The 16,614-nt window shown below is 41.4% G+C and overlaps 1 protein-coding gene across 1 annotated transcript; it reads right to left on the bottom strand.

The window, feature by feature from the left end:
* Nucleotides 1-3,313: 3,313 nt before the first annotated feature.
* Nucleotides 3,314-16,378, bottom strand: PCBD1 (pterin-4 alpha-carbinolamine dehydratase 1). The gene is made up of 4 exons (XM_072129382.1): nt 16,198-16,378; nt 8,071-8,202; nt 7,791-7,871; nt 3,314-3,766 (listed from the first exon to the last, which is right to left on the bottom strand). Exons 1-4 carry the CDS (start codon nt 16,198-16,200, stop codon nt 3,668-3,670), a joined length of 315 nt encoding a protein of 104 aa, XP_071985483.1. The 5' UTR covers nt 16,201-16,378; the 3' UTR covers nt 3,314-3,667.
* Nucleotides 16,379-16,614: the final 236 nt, after the last annotated feature.

Genomic DNA, 16,614 nt, shown 5'->3' with positions numbered 1-16,614 from the left:
GTTATCCTCTGAAGCACAAAGGGGGTAGGGGATTAGCGCAAGCGTAGACAAGTACATGTAGTTCACCAACTGCATACTAAGCTTTTCCTCTCCAATAACTTGGTACCACATTAGTGAGACCTACCTCAGTCTGAGAGTCACTGGGCTATGGCTAGCTGGCTGGTGAGTGGGGCTCCTTATTTGGTTTTGGATGCCTGTAACTGACCCTAATGTGTCTCCGCATTCTCTCTCACACTCATAATAATGTGTAATTGTCATTTTGAACATTACCCACATTACTGTATAAAGGAGATATGGCTGTAAGTGTTTGACTTCTGGGACTTCGCTGGTTAGAAGAATGGAGAAGTCATTTATTACTAATTTGTAGCACAATAATCTTTTCATATATGTAAAACAACTATAGGCTCAAAGCCAGACCTATTTACATTACTGTATACACAGGGAATTTCTTTAGAAAAGGGAACTTGTGCATGAACTAATGTCTTTTACCTTTAGAACAGCAGTCTGGAACGTAGCTGAATAATGGGGGTCTGGGAGCCGTCTGCCTGCACTAGTTATGTCATTGAATAAGGACACCAGACACGTGCAGTAAATATGTTCTTTCATGTTTTGTTAGGTTCATAGCATGGAATAACTGTGAAAATGTTAATTATCTTTACTGTATTTTAAAATTCCTGCATAAACTACATCCAGTGGTAGAAGAACTGGGGAGCTGAGAAATCATACTTTTCTGTATGTAAGTAGCAGCAGGACTGTGAAATCCTTTTAAATGCAAGGCAGCGGGTCCTGTAAGTGCTCTGTAGATGTGATTGAACAGCTCTCTGGGGTTGCTAACACTGTCAGCAGTTTTGTAGGGTAAAACTACTGATAGATTCCCTTTTATTATACTTATTCTAATATTTGATATTCTAAACCACGCACTGTGACCATACAGTTCTGAATCTAATTTGGCAGCCAGTATTGTAATCGATAGTAGTAGGAGAATGAGTTTGTCGTCACCATTCCCGTCAGCTCTGTCCCAACGCCCTGATCCGTCATGCTGCTGGAGGCAGGACTCCAGAATGGTTATATGGTAATAGAAATTCTTGAGATCTGTGAAGCTTTAACACATTTTTATAAAGGTTTAGACCTTTTATCATTTATTTGATTGATGAAATCATAGGAAATGAAACACTTCTCTAATAAGCAGGTAGAGAACAAATCTGATATAGCTACATATCTACAGCAGTTACACTTACATTAGGCATAATTGTCAGTAAATGGACAGGGAAATGTATATGATGGCTCCTGACCAGCTGAAATCTTACTGAGCCTAACCTGTTCATCTCCATTGACCTTATCTAGCTAGGGTATTGTGTTATTGCATGTAAAATTATGATAATATCACCAGTTTGACTTGTAGTGGTTTTCCAGGACTAACATGACCACCTATTACAGGGATAGGACATCAATATTTCAATCCAGGAAAACCCCCATTAAAAAGTTGCAATGAACTTCTCAATCCCAGGTGAATTTTTTAGGTTACACAGACACTAGATCACACCACTGCATGGCTTGTCCTAACAATCCAATAACCCGTAAATGTAGTCAGACTTGTGTCCTCTCTCATGACTGTGGATGATTCTATGGATGTTTCCAGCCTGGCAGATGATATTTGTTAGATATTATACGGTTGTTTAGGTAGTTTTTGTTGTTTTAATCCCTGATTTGCAAAAAATCCCCTGGACTACAATGTTTTTCTGGAGTATGTATGACTTTGCCGTTTTGTCTAAAATAAATAAATAATATGGTGTCCCTGCATAACTGTTCATTGTAATAATCTAATTGCTAATAATCATATTGTCTGTCACATTGTTTATAAAATGTTTGTCATTTTGTTGTAGAAATTGGTTGAGTTTAATGTCAAGTGCCTTTTATCACCTTGTAGGTGGCTGATTCATTTTAATGTAAGATAACAATAAAATGCACACATTTACTACTAAAGCGTCCCGGGCAGAAGCCTGAATGTTCAGACTAGTTTGTATTGTGTTTGATTTATGGACATACAGTATTGTGCAGGGCAGTATTGAGGCTCCTTGGGTGCACCAGATATAACATTTTTTGCAGGCAAGCTGGGTCACCACAATAATTATATCTCTAGGGTCCTTATAGAGAATCCAAACTAAGGGCCCATGCACACGAACGTATGGGGGACGTATATATGGCCGCATATACATCCCCAATAGTTGTCCATGGTCGCATCTCCTCCACTCCAGCGTGCCCCCGTACGGCCAGGCGGGCACATGTCAGTGTGCATGGACCCTAAGACTGCATTCACACGAATGTATGATTTCTCCAGTCCCCTATTTCTGTGCCGTATGAGACCGTATATATGTGATATTTTTTATCCATATGTAGCGTGTAGTTTACCCCATAGACTTCTAGGGCATATAGCACTGAAATACAGAGAAAATAGAAATGAATGTGGCTGTATGTAACCCGTATAAAAAAACTGTATGGTACGGATAGTATGTGGCCATTTTCATAAGTTCGAGCTGTCTTTTTTTTTTTTTTACAGTTAACAGGTATAATAAAAAATGGCAATAAAAGATGAAAATAAGGTATGTTCAGGGAAGTAGAGCTGGGGACAGTTTTTTGATTCGTGGATTCAAGCGAGAGCAGCGGTGAGGAGTCGGGCAGCGCTAGAGTGGATTGGAAAGCAGTCCCGCCTCCTTGACGGCATAAAGGAATAACGGGAAGAATAAAAGTTGTTTTTATGACACAACAACAACGACAACACAGAGTAACAGGATTAGAAGAATTGAGATGACTCTACAGTGTTCTCTAAGGTACTATCAGGGGTTTATTTAGCTGATAGGAGGTGACAGGTTCCCTTTAATTTAAAAGAAAGATGTAGCTAGGGGGGAAGCGACTGGGGAGGAGATATGGGCGACATAGGAGGGCTTTTCTTTTATTTGGAATCGATCCATCAGATTCCTGAGTGGGGGGGGGCACTCCTCACCGGCCACTCCCAAGGGACTAGGGACACAGCTCTGCATACAAAAAGGTAAGCTTTCATCTAATTTACCATCCCCCCCCCCAGGGGGACATGAGGGAGCCAGCGTAAGGGTTCCTTATGACAGGTTCCCTTCAATACTTACACCTTTGTGATGCTTTCAGCTCTTGTGCATTAGTTCATTAAAGCACAGGAGCTGCTCTGTACTAATCCTTCTCCATTGAAAGATCTACAAAAGTGCCAGGAGTAACACAACTCTGTGAAAACCAATTAATATATATATATATTAAATTAATGTGAAACGGCTTACAACAGCAGCAAAATTAGGCATTTATTCAAATTCTACATGTTATATTGGACAAAAATAATAGTACATATAAAATATTTCACTATATATGTCTAGTAATACTGTTATACATAGAGATATAAGGTCTACAGTAAAGTTTTATTTCCTTCCAGTACACAAGATGATAGAAACTACAGGATCAATGCACACAGCAGGCTTTGGCAGTACACATACACTGCAGGGTGACGTGTGCTTCTATCATACAGGTACTGATAAGCAATGCATCCTGGGAAATGCTACACAAAAGAAAAAGACATTTCCTAATGCACACAAAATCAATGCTGTTCCTCAGATATCCGGGTCTATTGTAGTGCTGCCGCCTTGTGCTAAGACAGAGTGGCAGCAACTTGTTCGATGAAGCTGGCCAGGTTAATGTCCCTCTCGGAAAGACCTCCACATTCATGAGTGCTCAGCGTGATGTGAACCTGGAAAACACAAGCAGATTCCTAACTATTACAAGATGTTTATACATTTTTAGAATAGTTACTTTTGATCCTAGAATTTGAAGGGTTTAGTGAAATGATGAGTTAGAAGTGCAGAGTTACTTGGACTTGGTGATATGTATTAAAAAACTGATATCATTTCTAACAGTAAATATCTCATAGAACAAGAATGTTACACGTCCTAAAGATAAACAAAGTAATGAACCCAAATATTGTTAAAGGACATCTACCGCCAGGATGAAGGATAGTAAACAAAGCACACTGACATACTGGTGTGTGCCTCCCGGGCAGGATCTGCTCTTCCATTAGATTCCAATGCTCTTGTTGCTTCCGATGCCTGAGGGGATCAATTGTATCATTTTAAAAGCCTCTTTTTATTTGTAAAAACAGGAGCATAAGAAGCTAACAAGAAGAGCAGGTCCTGCCAGAGGGGACACACACCAGTATGTCAGTGTGTATGGTTTACAATATTGGCGGTCCCCTACCTAAGGACTATGAGACGACTCCTAGTTACAGATGGACCCCTCGGCCCACGGTGACCTCTGGTGAAGCTCTCTGAATGCTTTACTATAGTCCCAGGCTGCAATAATCAGCTGTAAGGTGTCTGTAATGAAGCTTTATTGATAATTCTAGGTCCCAATACAGCAAAAGATTTTGAAACTCCAATTGTCACTGGGGCAAAAAAAAAAATTGTCTGGATCTACAATTATAAAATATACAGTTTCGAATTAGATACAAATTCAACTTTAGAACAAACCTATGGAACCTATCTTGTACATAACCCAGGGACAACCTGTACTTGATCCTGGTGGTAGATATCCTTTAAACTGAATACACAATTAGTTCCCATTCTAGTAATATTTTTTATTCAATAAAAGCATCCATGCCCTTCTTGATCATGTGTAATGTATCAGCAGCTAGCAGAAAGGAGATAAACTAAAATGAATCCCATTTTAGTGAGCGGATCATTGGTAAAGTGATAAAGCAGTATATAATGGAACACATATTGAAAAGTAAGAAGCAGCAGCTACGGTGCTTGCATTTCACTTCATTTTCATTTCACTTTATATAGTTGTTGTATGCAGACATTTTAATCCATATAGCTTTATACAGGTAGAGGCCAATGTACTGCTGCTCAGGAAAAACTGGTAATACAGTATGTATCACTAAGGCAAAACTACAGCACTATCATTCTTCAAATGGGAGGAGATCCCAGAGGTTGCACAACATCTCCAATATTCTTTGGACCAGAGGGCATTGCAGAAGGTGGACTACATCTCCGACATTCTCCAGATGGGAGGCGAACACAGAGGTTGGACTACATCTCCATCAGTCTCCAGATGTTGTACAACATTTCCATAATTTTATTGACCTGGGGGAACCCAGAGGTTGGGCTACATTTCTATCATTCTCCAGACAGGAGGAGGTCCCAGAGATTGGACTACATCTCCATCAGTCTCCAGATGCGCAAGGAGGGGTTCCAGAGGTTGACCAACATATGAAGTTTCAGTACAACGGTGGAAGGGGAAAATGCTTTCTACACATTTTGCCAATCTGCAGAATTGAGGGGATCTGGTAATCATAATTTTAATAGTTGATTTAGAAGAAAGGAGGTTATGGATGACAAGTATAAGAGGATTACCACAGTCAGGGAGCCTGGATCTATGAGTAAGTGTCCCTGGTTTATCATGATTGATTTTGATGGTAGATTTCCTTTAAGTCCCTAATACAATAAGATAGCTTTTGACCTGGCCCTTGACCTAAAGTAATGATGCAGTTGTTTCTTCAGGGCAGTAGACCCTACCTTCCAGAAACTTTACACAAACAGAGAGGAAAGGGTGTCTAGAAGGAAGTAGCACTTTCAAGAGCTCAGGTTCAGGTTGTTTGGCCATGGATGAGGACAGTAACAGGGAGCTTTCCTGGGATTGCTGTTTTGGCCAGCTCTTCAACGACTGATAGGACTTCTACCCAACTGTAAGTATCAATTACACAGACTGTTTCTAAGGGCTGTTTCACCCAAACGTGTGCAGCCCGTGTATACATGCTGTTTGGTGACACGATCCCCTGGAGTCCCTGCATTATATAGAAATGTAATAGTTAAGACAGTTCCAGCACAGCTGTATGGCCATAGCATTATATAATGTAGAGACTTCCATCCTCTGCTCTGTGTCTACTACCCATGGGGTCACCATACGGCATGTATACACGGGCAGTACACGTTGGTGTAAAACAGCCCTTAATCTGGTTGCTTATTTCATTGTTTCTTATCTGGACGTGGTCTGAAGTCACTTTTGTAGTTTGTTACTCTTGATGCCTTTCTCTAGTGTAGAGACTGCTTTAGCCCATTATGTTACAACTCCCCCATATATGTACATGATCAGCCAAAAGCGCGTGTGCGATTATTGGCAAGAATACTGTCAGAACCTCCCAAGAATTAAAGGTTCAGGCAGATAACTACTTGCCTGATGTTTTCCTCTACTCCACCCTTATATAAGCTGTGCAGTCAGCGGGGATAGTCTGTTGGCCCTATTCACATTAGAGGGATGGCTGAACCTGCCAAAATTGGTTGATTCAATGAATTTTATTCTAAGTGACAATTCACATCTCTCTCATGGTGCATTCACACGTTGCAGTTAAAACTGCATCGCAATCAGCTTTGAGGTGCTTTTAGGTGCAGTTTTGTCAATTTAGCAGGTGAAAGACATAAACTGAAAGGGTGAATGAGATTTGTGGAGCAGTTTCCCCTTAAAAATCAAATTCACTCGTTCAGTTCATGTCTTTCTCCTGTTCAATTGACAAAACTGCACCTAAAACCACCTCAAAGCTGATGCGATGCAGTTTTAACTGCAACGTGTGAACGCATCCTCAGTTGTTGTGAGACAAAAATCAGGTGTGGTGGAACATAGAGAGGAGGAGCAAGCAGGAGCAAACTAGGAGAGGCTGGGCCCCATAGCAGATTTCCCTTAAAATATATCTCATGTACTGATACATAAAGTATACACTCACCGTATATATACACATACATGAAGCATAAACAAAGCATATGCACACATACAGTATATACAGCATATGCCCACCATTTATGCACATACTGCATATAAATACAGCATATACATACACACCATATTGACTCATACAACATATACAAAAAAACACACACATCATACACTGAGGAGGAGGGCCATTCACTGTGCCACTGTGGCAGGATGCAGGGATTTCAGCTGTGCGGTCTGGTGAGGGGGAATTCAATGCGGCCGACTGTGCCGTGAGGCAGGGGGATTATGGTCCCCTGTGATGGCGGGGTGATGGGAGGCTGTGGGCAGGACAGCCTTTAGAGCTCAGCAGGGACACAGCGGGAGGGGCCCCATATTATGGCCCGGCTGTGCGTCCCCTGGTCCCTTATCATCACAGGGCCGTCACTCAGCAGGGTCACAGAGCGAGGTAATGATATCAATAAATTATGACCCCAGCCCTGTGTCCCCGGCCCCTTAACTTCACGGGTCCCTAAAGCAGCACTCGGAGGCATCTCTGTGAGCTCACAGGCTGTCTCCCAAGCACAGAGTTTGCCAGACATGGCATTTTCCTGCAGTCTCAGGCAGTCCAAGTAACGCCCTGCTATTTTAAAGTGACCCATCCTGTGCTGCTTTGTCCTGTCCGAAGATTGGTTGCCATGGACAGGGTCGGATTGGAGCTCAAAGATTCTGGTAGCAATAAGTTTGTTACTGGCTAAATTGCCGTGTTGGCACTTTGGGAAAAGCTAGTGGTTTTTGGGTCTCATTTTGGGCACTTGATCTCTAAAAGATTCGCCATCACTGCCCTATAGTCCCTGGAAAGACCTGCACCTGTTCTGTGTATTAGACTACTTATGGTTTTGCTCCCAATAATTGAAGATGACATGTGAACTGGTGATAATGCACAAAATTATGTGCATTTTTGTTGTAAAAACACAGACACATATACATCTGTATCCCGGCTGAACAATTTATTATAGTGCCATTCTCTTTACCTTGTTGTAGACATTAAACCATTCTGGGTGGTGATCTAACTTTTCAGCTTGTAATGCAACTCTGGTCATAAATCCAAAAGCCTAGAAATAGACATGTAGGGAAATTATGTTATTACATAGAAACATTCTTATTTATTATGTTTTTTTGTTAATGTTTTATAGTGGACAGCAAGAGTAATGTCTCAATCATGATGACAAAAGCAGTTTCCTCTCGACACAGTAATTTCACATTGATCAAAGCTTTAACATCCTCATATTTATTGCTTTGTTTCCAGCTTACCCGATTGAAGTCCTTGAAGTGGAATTCTTTGCAAATAGCATCTCTACCGTCCAATTCATTCCACCCTACTGCCCTCAGGTTGGGAAGGAGCTGTTCCCGTTCCTCTCCACTGAGTCTGTGAGCTTTTCCTGCCTTTCGATACAAAAATTTTAAAAGAAATATAAAATGCTCTGATTAACTTTTCTTAGATAAGGTTTCTATTTATGGAGGACGAAACATTGCATCGAGGCCCAGGGATTTAGGAGCCTCCATTTAAGGAGCCCACTACAATAAATAAGGGAGCTTTCACACGTTCAGTTTTTTCAGATACAGATTCTGATGTCCAAAGCAGGAGTGGAGTGAAATAAAAGAGGAGGAGCAGCTTCTCCCAATGATATGTTCTCACCCATTATGATCCACATTTGGCTTTGAAAACTGCATCTAAAAAACTGAACATGTGATTGCGGACTAATAATTGGGAACTGTCCACCCGGGGCTGCCTGGGGTGTGCCCCCTCTTCCCACTTAAAGGACACCTGTCATCAGGTCTGTGTCACTTGTCCTGCCACTACTACCTGTTGGAGCAGCTCACAAGGATCCCATCCCAGACTTTATCTAGTCAATTCATACATTAATCATTGTAAAATCATCATTTCTTTTTTATGTAAATGAGGCTGGTCACATGGTCAGTGATGTCACCCCTGTTACCCCTCCCCTCTCCTCCCAATGCTCATGTCTGTGTGTAATACATAGTACAGCATTGCTGGTGTGTGTGCTGCATCTGCTGACATGCTGCATCCTCCTAATACACAGAGACACAGACATCAGCTACACAAGTACCTGACATGTTCTGCTATAACATGGCTGTATCCTGGAGCTGTTGTATCTCTTCTATACACACACACATGCACACACAGGCTGCAGGGGGCGTGGCCACCAGCACCAGGAAGCACATCATTATACAGCCTCACACCATTATACAGGCTGTCAGTCAAGCACTGGGGGTGTGGCTGTACCTCCCACTCATGAATAAGCTGGACAGCTTGAATATGCTAATGACTCATTGGACATTTCACAGGTCATTTGCATACAGCTTTAGGAACTCATTGCTTAGGTTTACAGGCATGTAGAGGGACACTGAAGGGATAGAGGCAATGCTCTCTAATGGCAGGTTATGAAAATATATTTAGTTTAGGGGGGTTATTTTGCCTGATGGGTTCTCTTTAAGAGATGTACACTAGGTTATTTTTTTAGTACGTGGTTCTACATGCAGCGAATCACATCGGGTATGTATAGACACTGGCCCACATTTATCAAGACTATTTGCAGCCCGTACTATGTGCAGTTTGTCTGTGGAGTGTGAATCTGGCGCCCCCTGCACTGCTCGGGAAGTGTGCACCATTTTGTTGATGCACTTTGTTCATGCTGCAGAATTGTGGCGCACGGCAGTAATAACCCTGGTGCAAACTCCAACTAAGCACTAACACAACCCTTAGGTGCACATTTTTTCTGTCTTGTGGGGTACAGTGCAGCCGTGACACAAAACTGGCGCAGAAACTTTATAAATACATGTGCCAGCAGTTTCCACATTCTTTTCAGTGCAAAGTCAGACAAAAAACTGGTGCAAACACTTTAATAAATGTGGCAAATTGTTGTTAAGTGTCAGGTTCTGCTCTGTAACACTTGACTGTTGCCCTCATCTTGCTGTAGGTGGCGCTGCCCGGAGCGAGTGGCTCAACTCGCCTCATGGCTAGTGCACCACTGCTGTCTAAACATTTTGAATGGGAGCTTAGCAGCTCTTTGCCCATGGTTAAGGGGCCCTCATACAGTGGCATATTATAATATGCCTTGAATGGATTGGCCACATGGGACCAACGCATATACGATGGGTTTTGATGAATATGGATTTGTGATGATAATACAGAGAACAGATGTAAAGCAGCATTGTGAGTATAATGGATCAAGTCCCAGTTAGAGTTCAAGCCTCCACCAAACCTTATCCGCAGGAATGTAGTAGATAATATCCAAAACAGATGAAGAAAGGCAGCACTCCATACAATTGAAGGTGTTTTATTCACCCGTGGCAAAAGGTGCAACGTTTCAGCTCTTCAGTGGAGCGATTTTCAAACATACTCCATTGAGGAGCTAAAATGAGCTGAAACATTGTACCTTTTGCTATGGGTGAATTAAACAGCATCAATTGGACGGAGTGCTGCCTCTATGCATCCGGTTTTGAAATGTGATGATAATTATTGGTGACTTTCAATGCAACATCTTGTAGAACAAATGAGGAGGCCAAAATACATAAGTGGAAAAGAATAACTTTATGAAAATTTGGTACGTGCATGGACAGGAGCATGTGAGGTGATGACGGACATACCTGCATGTGCTAGGACAAAGTGTCAAGACCTACACTAAACCTACAGCTGTCCCTGTCACCCAAGTAGATATATTTAGCTCCCCCCTAACAAGGGCAGTACCACATCCTTGCCCTAATCAAAAAACACCCTGCATTCCCCTTCCCTGACACGTTTCTTCCTGCTGTAGGTTTTTCAGAGGGTCTGGGGTGGAAATGATCAAAAATAAACAGAACCTCCAGAGTACAGGAGTATCCCTTGGGGTGTCAAAAATACTTGGATGAACCCAAGTGTAGGGTCATCCACTGGGTACCCAGTGCGGAGCCCCATATGCTGATCCCTATTTGGTGGTGTAGAAACGCGTCAGGGAAGAGGAATGCAGGGTGTTTTTTTGATTAGGGCAAGGATGTGGTACTGCCCTTGTTAGGGCGGGAGCGAAATATATATCTACTTGGGTGACAGGGACAGCTGTAGGTTTAGTGTAGGTCTTGACACTTTGTCCTACCACATGCAGGTATGTCCATCATCACCTCACATGCTCCTGTCCCTGCACGTACCTGACATGGAGACGACCCAGTTGACGGTCGGATACCACTGAATATTGCTATATTGTCAGCACACGTCAGATGTGGTAAGAACTATCTATCTGTCTTGTTTTCAAGGTGTCATAAGGTATGGTGCTTGGCACCTTGGAATCAAAAGGTGCATGTGTATCCCCATTGTCTTGTCCACAGCCACTGGGGGTTGTGGTAACTAGTATAGTTGCATTGCTTGGCTTCTATAGTATGGATTGATGGTTTTATATTTGACTTTTTCTGTTTTAAGGCATACCTAATAAAAATCATAAGTTTTAGTTCAAAGCCATGCTGGTAATTACTTTCTTTATCTCCCTACACTTTTGCTCTTTTTTATGTTTATGTTCTTCATGTCTGTCACTAGTAACACTATAAACCTAATTTCTAAGATTACTCCTAATACAAGGGTTTATACATATTTCACATATGGCGTTGTGTTGCATGGCTTCTTTCATGTGGTCAGACGTCATGTATTTCTAGTAAATGAGAGTAAACAAGGAAAGGTTACACACAAGAACATTGTTCATTTTACTGTGATGCTCAATGAAACAGACGTTCCTGTAACTTAGCAACCAGATGGGAAAATAGATACTGCTCCATCATGGCAACAATCGCTGAATGACGGAGAACTATGATTAAAGGAAAAAACTGCTTCTACCATTACGGAAGCCCAGACTCCAGACAGCATTTATCCATGAACGTAAAACCTACATTTCTGACTTATTTGCATAATATATGACACATAATAATATATTACATATGTTAAGTAAGCAACGCACTTCAGCTGGGACTACTAAACTATACTGTTTTTAATGGTCAAAGATTCTAGATTTTTTCCAAGCAGAAACAAACCCTAAGCTTGTAGTTTGTTTCAGAATTACTTTTAAATGGAAAGGTGTGAGTGGATCCACCTGCAGGGAGTTCTGAATCTAAGCAACTTTTGAAGTTGACCAATAAAAATATCAGCAATTTTTTTTTATCTTCCCCACCTACTGGATACAAAGACTATTTTTTTTCTTTAATCTACCAACTGAAAATGATTCCTGTCTGAAAACACCTAATTTACATTGTCTCCTCCTCCAAGTAGCCCCCAAGGCTTTGGTCTTACAGCTTCTTGCTATTCCTTTCAACTAAGTTTACTCTTTTAATGGAAGTGAAGATAATTATATAATTAGGATTTTTAAAATTATTTGGGATTTTTCACTTATTATTTTTGCATGTAAATAGGCAACTTATTGTTAATAAAGCATCAACTTTGGTAGAATGTTTTCTTGATTTACAGAGAGTTTGTTTTAACTGTGTTCCATACGTTTCTCTTAGGTCTTTTCTGATTTCCTCCAACAAGCACCTACTCCCTCCTAGTGTGTATGGATTAGGGTACATTCACACTACTGTACTGTGAATTTCCTTACCGCTTTTAAAAAAAAAAGTAAAAAAGGAGGTGTAAGGTATAAGTTAAAAATCCCATTGACATCAATGTAAATTTTATGTCATCCGTTATGTTCAGTTTGGCAAGTATCCGTTATCCATGTGAAGAAAAGGTACCGTAGACACCATCATATTTTTCCATCAGAACAATGCATACATAACAGATACTTGCCAAACTGAACATAACGGATGACATAAAAATTAGATTGATGTCAATGGGATTTTTAATTGATACCTTATACCTTCGTTCTTTAATTTTTTTTAACAGAGGTAAAGAACGGAGGTTTGAACAGTAGCGTGAACTTATCCTTTCAATGAGAAATCAAATTGTGGATGTGCAAAGAGTTAAAGTTACACCCTTTTATATAATGGGGGTCATTTACTAAGGGCCCGATTCGCGTTTTCCCGACGTGTTACCCGAAAATTTCCGATTTGCGGCGATTGTACCTGAATTGCCCCGGGATTTTGGCGAACGCGATCGGATTGTGGCGCATCGGCGCTGGCATGCACGCGACGGAAATCGGGGGCGTGGCCGAACGAAAACCCGACGTATTCGGAAAAACTGCCGCATTTAAAAACCGAAAATGTGTCGCTTGGGAAGCGCTTACCTTCACCTGGTCCAGCTCGGTGTATTCCGACGCGTTCAGATGATTTTCAGCGCAGCAACGCCACCTGGTGGACGGAGGAGGAACTACCTTCATAAGTCCCGTCCGGACCCGAATCCTGTTCAGAGAACGCGCCGCTGGATCGCGAATGGGCCAGGTAAGTAAATCTGCCCCAATGTGTAGAGAATGTGATAAGTAGTACATTACTAATATTCTGCATTATCCCCTTTGCACACCACAACATACTATAAGCCAGGTCCTACCCAATTAATTAGCAACCGTTCATGACCCCTCCACACCCCTCAACGCCCCCTTAGCATGGAGATGGCGTGAAGGGGAAATGATCGCAATTGCTGGGTGGTTTGCTAGCAATTGCGTTTATTTCAGGTTTTCTACACTAGTTTTCTGGCATAGAAGCTCTGATAAATGTCCCCCATTGAGTACCTCCTACACATGGCTGTCTGCAAAGGTTGTACCACTGTTTTTTTTTAACCGGGAATGGCACAGGTGCAGGTAAGTGTAACTAGTATAGAATCTGACTCTGTATAGACATTGGTGTGATACCGACTGTGATAAAATCTTTGGCATTTCTATGTAGTGTTATTATGCACCCCACTAATGGCAGGGCCACACCTCGGCAAGTGCCAGGGCCCAAAGCTGCTGGGGGGGCCCACATAAGGCTGTACATTGGGAGTGAGGGATGCTTATATAAAATAACAACTAAGAGGCTGGTTGGTATAATAACTAGGGAACATGAGACTGTTTTAGTTTCTGAATTTTTAATGCCACCACGTGAGTTCACTGCAAAGGGGCCCACTGAGGCTCTGCTGCCCAAAGGCCTACCGAAACTTGGAGCCTACCCAGATGCTGAGTACAACATAGTAAGCCATAAATACAGGATAATATATATATATATGTAATAGAAGAAAACTGGGATATTCACTTGTAAAGAATGTTTCAGTCCCCAATCTGTTCCTGTTTTAAATGTGGCTTCTATAAAATGGAAGCACATGTTATTTCCACCGCGGTCTACAATAACTTCCAGACGCTTCCCTTGTGTTTCACATTACACTTGCATTAAGTATTGAGCAATGTTCATTAAACCATGGCGAGCAGCCGGCTCCTCATGTAGTCCCACGTGTATTAACTGTCTCATGTCCATGGCTCTGGCCTGTTATCACACACTGGATTATTCAGTATTGGCAAATCGAAAGTAAGCATATAAGTTTATATGACAGTCGCCACATGTCCGATCTTGTCATTGATTATCTTTGTAAATGTATGTCCACATTCTTACTAATATGTTACTACTTCTTTATATTGGGGCCATTTCCTGTTCTTCTATTGCTTGGAAATAAGGTTTTGGTTGAGGACTCCAAGCATCATAGTGGTAAGTGATGCAGGGAGTCTTTGTAGCCCTGCTGGACAACAAATAATCATGTTTTCAGTACTGTACGGATATACCACAGGAACTTGGGAATCGCACTGAAACAAGCTCTATGGTGCACAACTTTGCCATAGGTTTTTTTAACAGACGGCACATGGTTACTTATTGATGGATTTGTGCTCACAGCCATTATTTTCACGAATTGAGTGACCGATCCGTTAAAAAGTAGAGCGTGTCCTAGTCAGAATAATTGCTTACGGATCATTTATAGACTGTAGTTCATGAGAATTAGTGAAAAACATCTATTTTTCATGGCCAATATTTGCAAGGTTTATGTGCAGGAAGCCTTAGACAGGGGCTACGCAGTGCATCACCCCAATAGGTTGGCCACTATAAATCTGTTGGTAGGTAATTGGCTGCAATTTGTGTTATAAAACAAAAATTCCTAGCAAACATTATGTTACACGCATCCTTTGTTGTAGATTTTGGCTGCTAAAATGCCTCCAAAACCGCAACATACAAAACCTACGTATATCTGTAAAGAACCTTTTTTAATTATATAACAAGTTAGATGTTAGATTCTTCACCTGAAAAATGTTTCAATTATTATATAATATGTAATTTTTTTCAAATTTTATGATGACTTTATGATAAAGTTTTAAATGCAACATCAAAATACATCTTGTATTATACTATTCTTTGTGTGAGATTTGGACACCATAATTGGGTCAATAGAGTTGGAGTACATGACATTTTACTGCAGTTATATTGTGGCTGTGCCACACATAGGTCACATTTATTAAAACGTTTGTGTTAGTTTTCTGTCTGCAAACTGCTTGCGCATGTATTTATTAAGTGTCTGCGCTGTTTTGTGTCGCGGCTGCTCTGTGTCCGACAAGACAGAAAAATGTGCACCTAACGGGTGCGTGTTAGTGCTTACTCAATTTCCTCAACATTTATAACTGACGTGCGCCACAATTCAGTCTGCACCACAATTCTGCAGCATGAATAAAGTGCACCAAAAAAATGGTGGCACTTCCCGAGCAGTGCAGTGGGCACCAGATTCATGAAGACCGTACTCCAGTTTTGATGAATCTGGCGCCCCCTGCACACTCCACAGGCAAACTGCACCTTGGACAGACTGCACTAGTTTTGATAAATGTGGACTATTGCCTTTGGACCCCATGTATATACTGTACATGAGACTATCAGGAGTTGCACAAGTTCAATAGTAAGCTATAAAAGCACCCCCCAGTGTATACATAACTGTATACTGCCCTATGGCCCTTTAAACTGATGGAAAACAATGCCAGTCGCCTACTTGATGTCTGCAGTTTTCTTCCTCCTTTCTGTGTATTGACCACAGCCTTTACCCTCTGTTTAGGCTTGTGTGTATACAATATGTATCATTACTATGTTTATTATAACTACTTGAACAGATACAAAGTATATTCTAGGTCTAATATAATAAATGCAATCAGCAAAAACATCCGAAATAAAATCAGAAAATAAATTTGTCATCTGTTCCCCCAGAGCATAGCGTGTAACAAGAATTAAATGACATACTCTCCAGGCCCTGCCATAGCCAATAGGAGGAAAAGTCAGGTGAAGTTTCTATCCTCAGCCTTATCATGCAGCAGTGATCTCTGGGCTGTTAATTAACTAATGTACTTTGACTTGTGTCTCCTCCATTGCTTACACATATCTAGAACTGCTTAGGAATCGAAATCTTTCTGCTCTACACAAACTAGAAAATGACAATGAAAAGAAAGAGCGTCTAGTAAAGCATCTCCTTACCATGTCTACACAGGGGATTATCAACCGGTGGCTCAGCCGCTGTGTCTGTCACTTGCTGGAGCTCAGCTCCTGCTTCTAGCTGGGAGTTTAGGAGGAGGGGGACTGGGAATCCGCCCATTGCAAACAACCAGGGCTGAGCCTCATTGAATGCACAGGGTGATTCAGCACCACAGCTTTCCACTGGATGGGGTTGGTGGCCCTGCTAGTATATAGGACCTGCTCATGTCCCCGGTTAATGATTTCTGGACCAGATGAATCCTCAATGTACTGTGCCAAAAAAAGAGACTTTGTCTACAGCTTTGGGTAGGCAGGGTTTAGGATTTGTTACAATATAAGAGATAAAGTGATTTATAGTAAGTTATTCCCACTTATAGTAATGTAATCATTAGTTGGTAAATTTTTTTTTCCAAAACTTAG

This window comes from Engystomops pustulosus, chromosome 11, assembly GCF_040894005.1.
Source record: "Engystomops pustulosus chromosome 11, aEngPut4.maternal, whole genome shotgun sequence".
Classification (NCBI taxonomy): Eukaryota; Metazoa; Chordata; class Amphibia; order Anura; family Leptodactylidae; genus Engystomops; species Engystomops pustulosus.
Note: the sequence above shows the minus strand (reverse complement) of the source record. Positions and strands in the feature narration are given on the sequence as shown.

Coding starts and splice junctions, on each gene's coding strand:
- PCBD1 (XM_072129382.1), bottom strand. Junction 7,872..8,070: donor ACTTCAAGGACTTCAATCGG/GTAAGCTGGAAA, acceptor GTCTATTTCTAG/GCTTTTGGATTTATGACCAG. Junction 3,767..7,790: donor GGTTTAATGTCTACAACAAG/GTAAAGAGAATG, acceptor TGTGTTTTCCAG/GTTCACATCACGCTGAGCAC.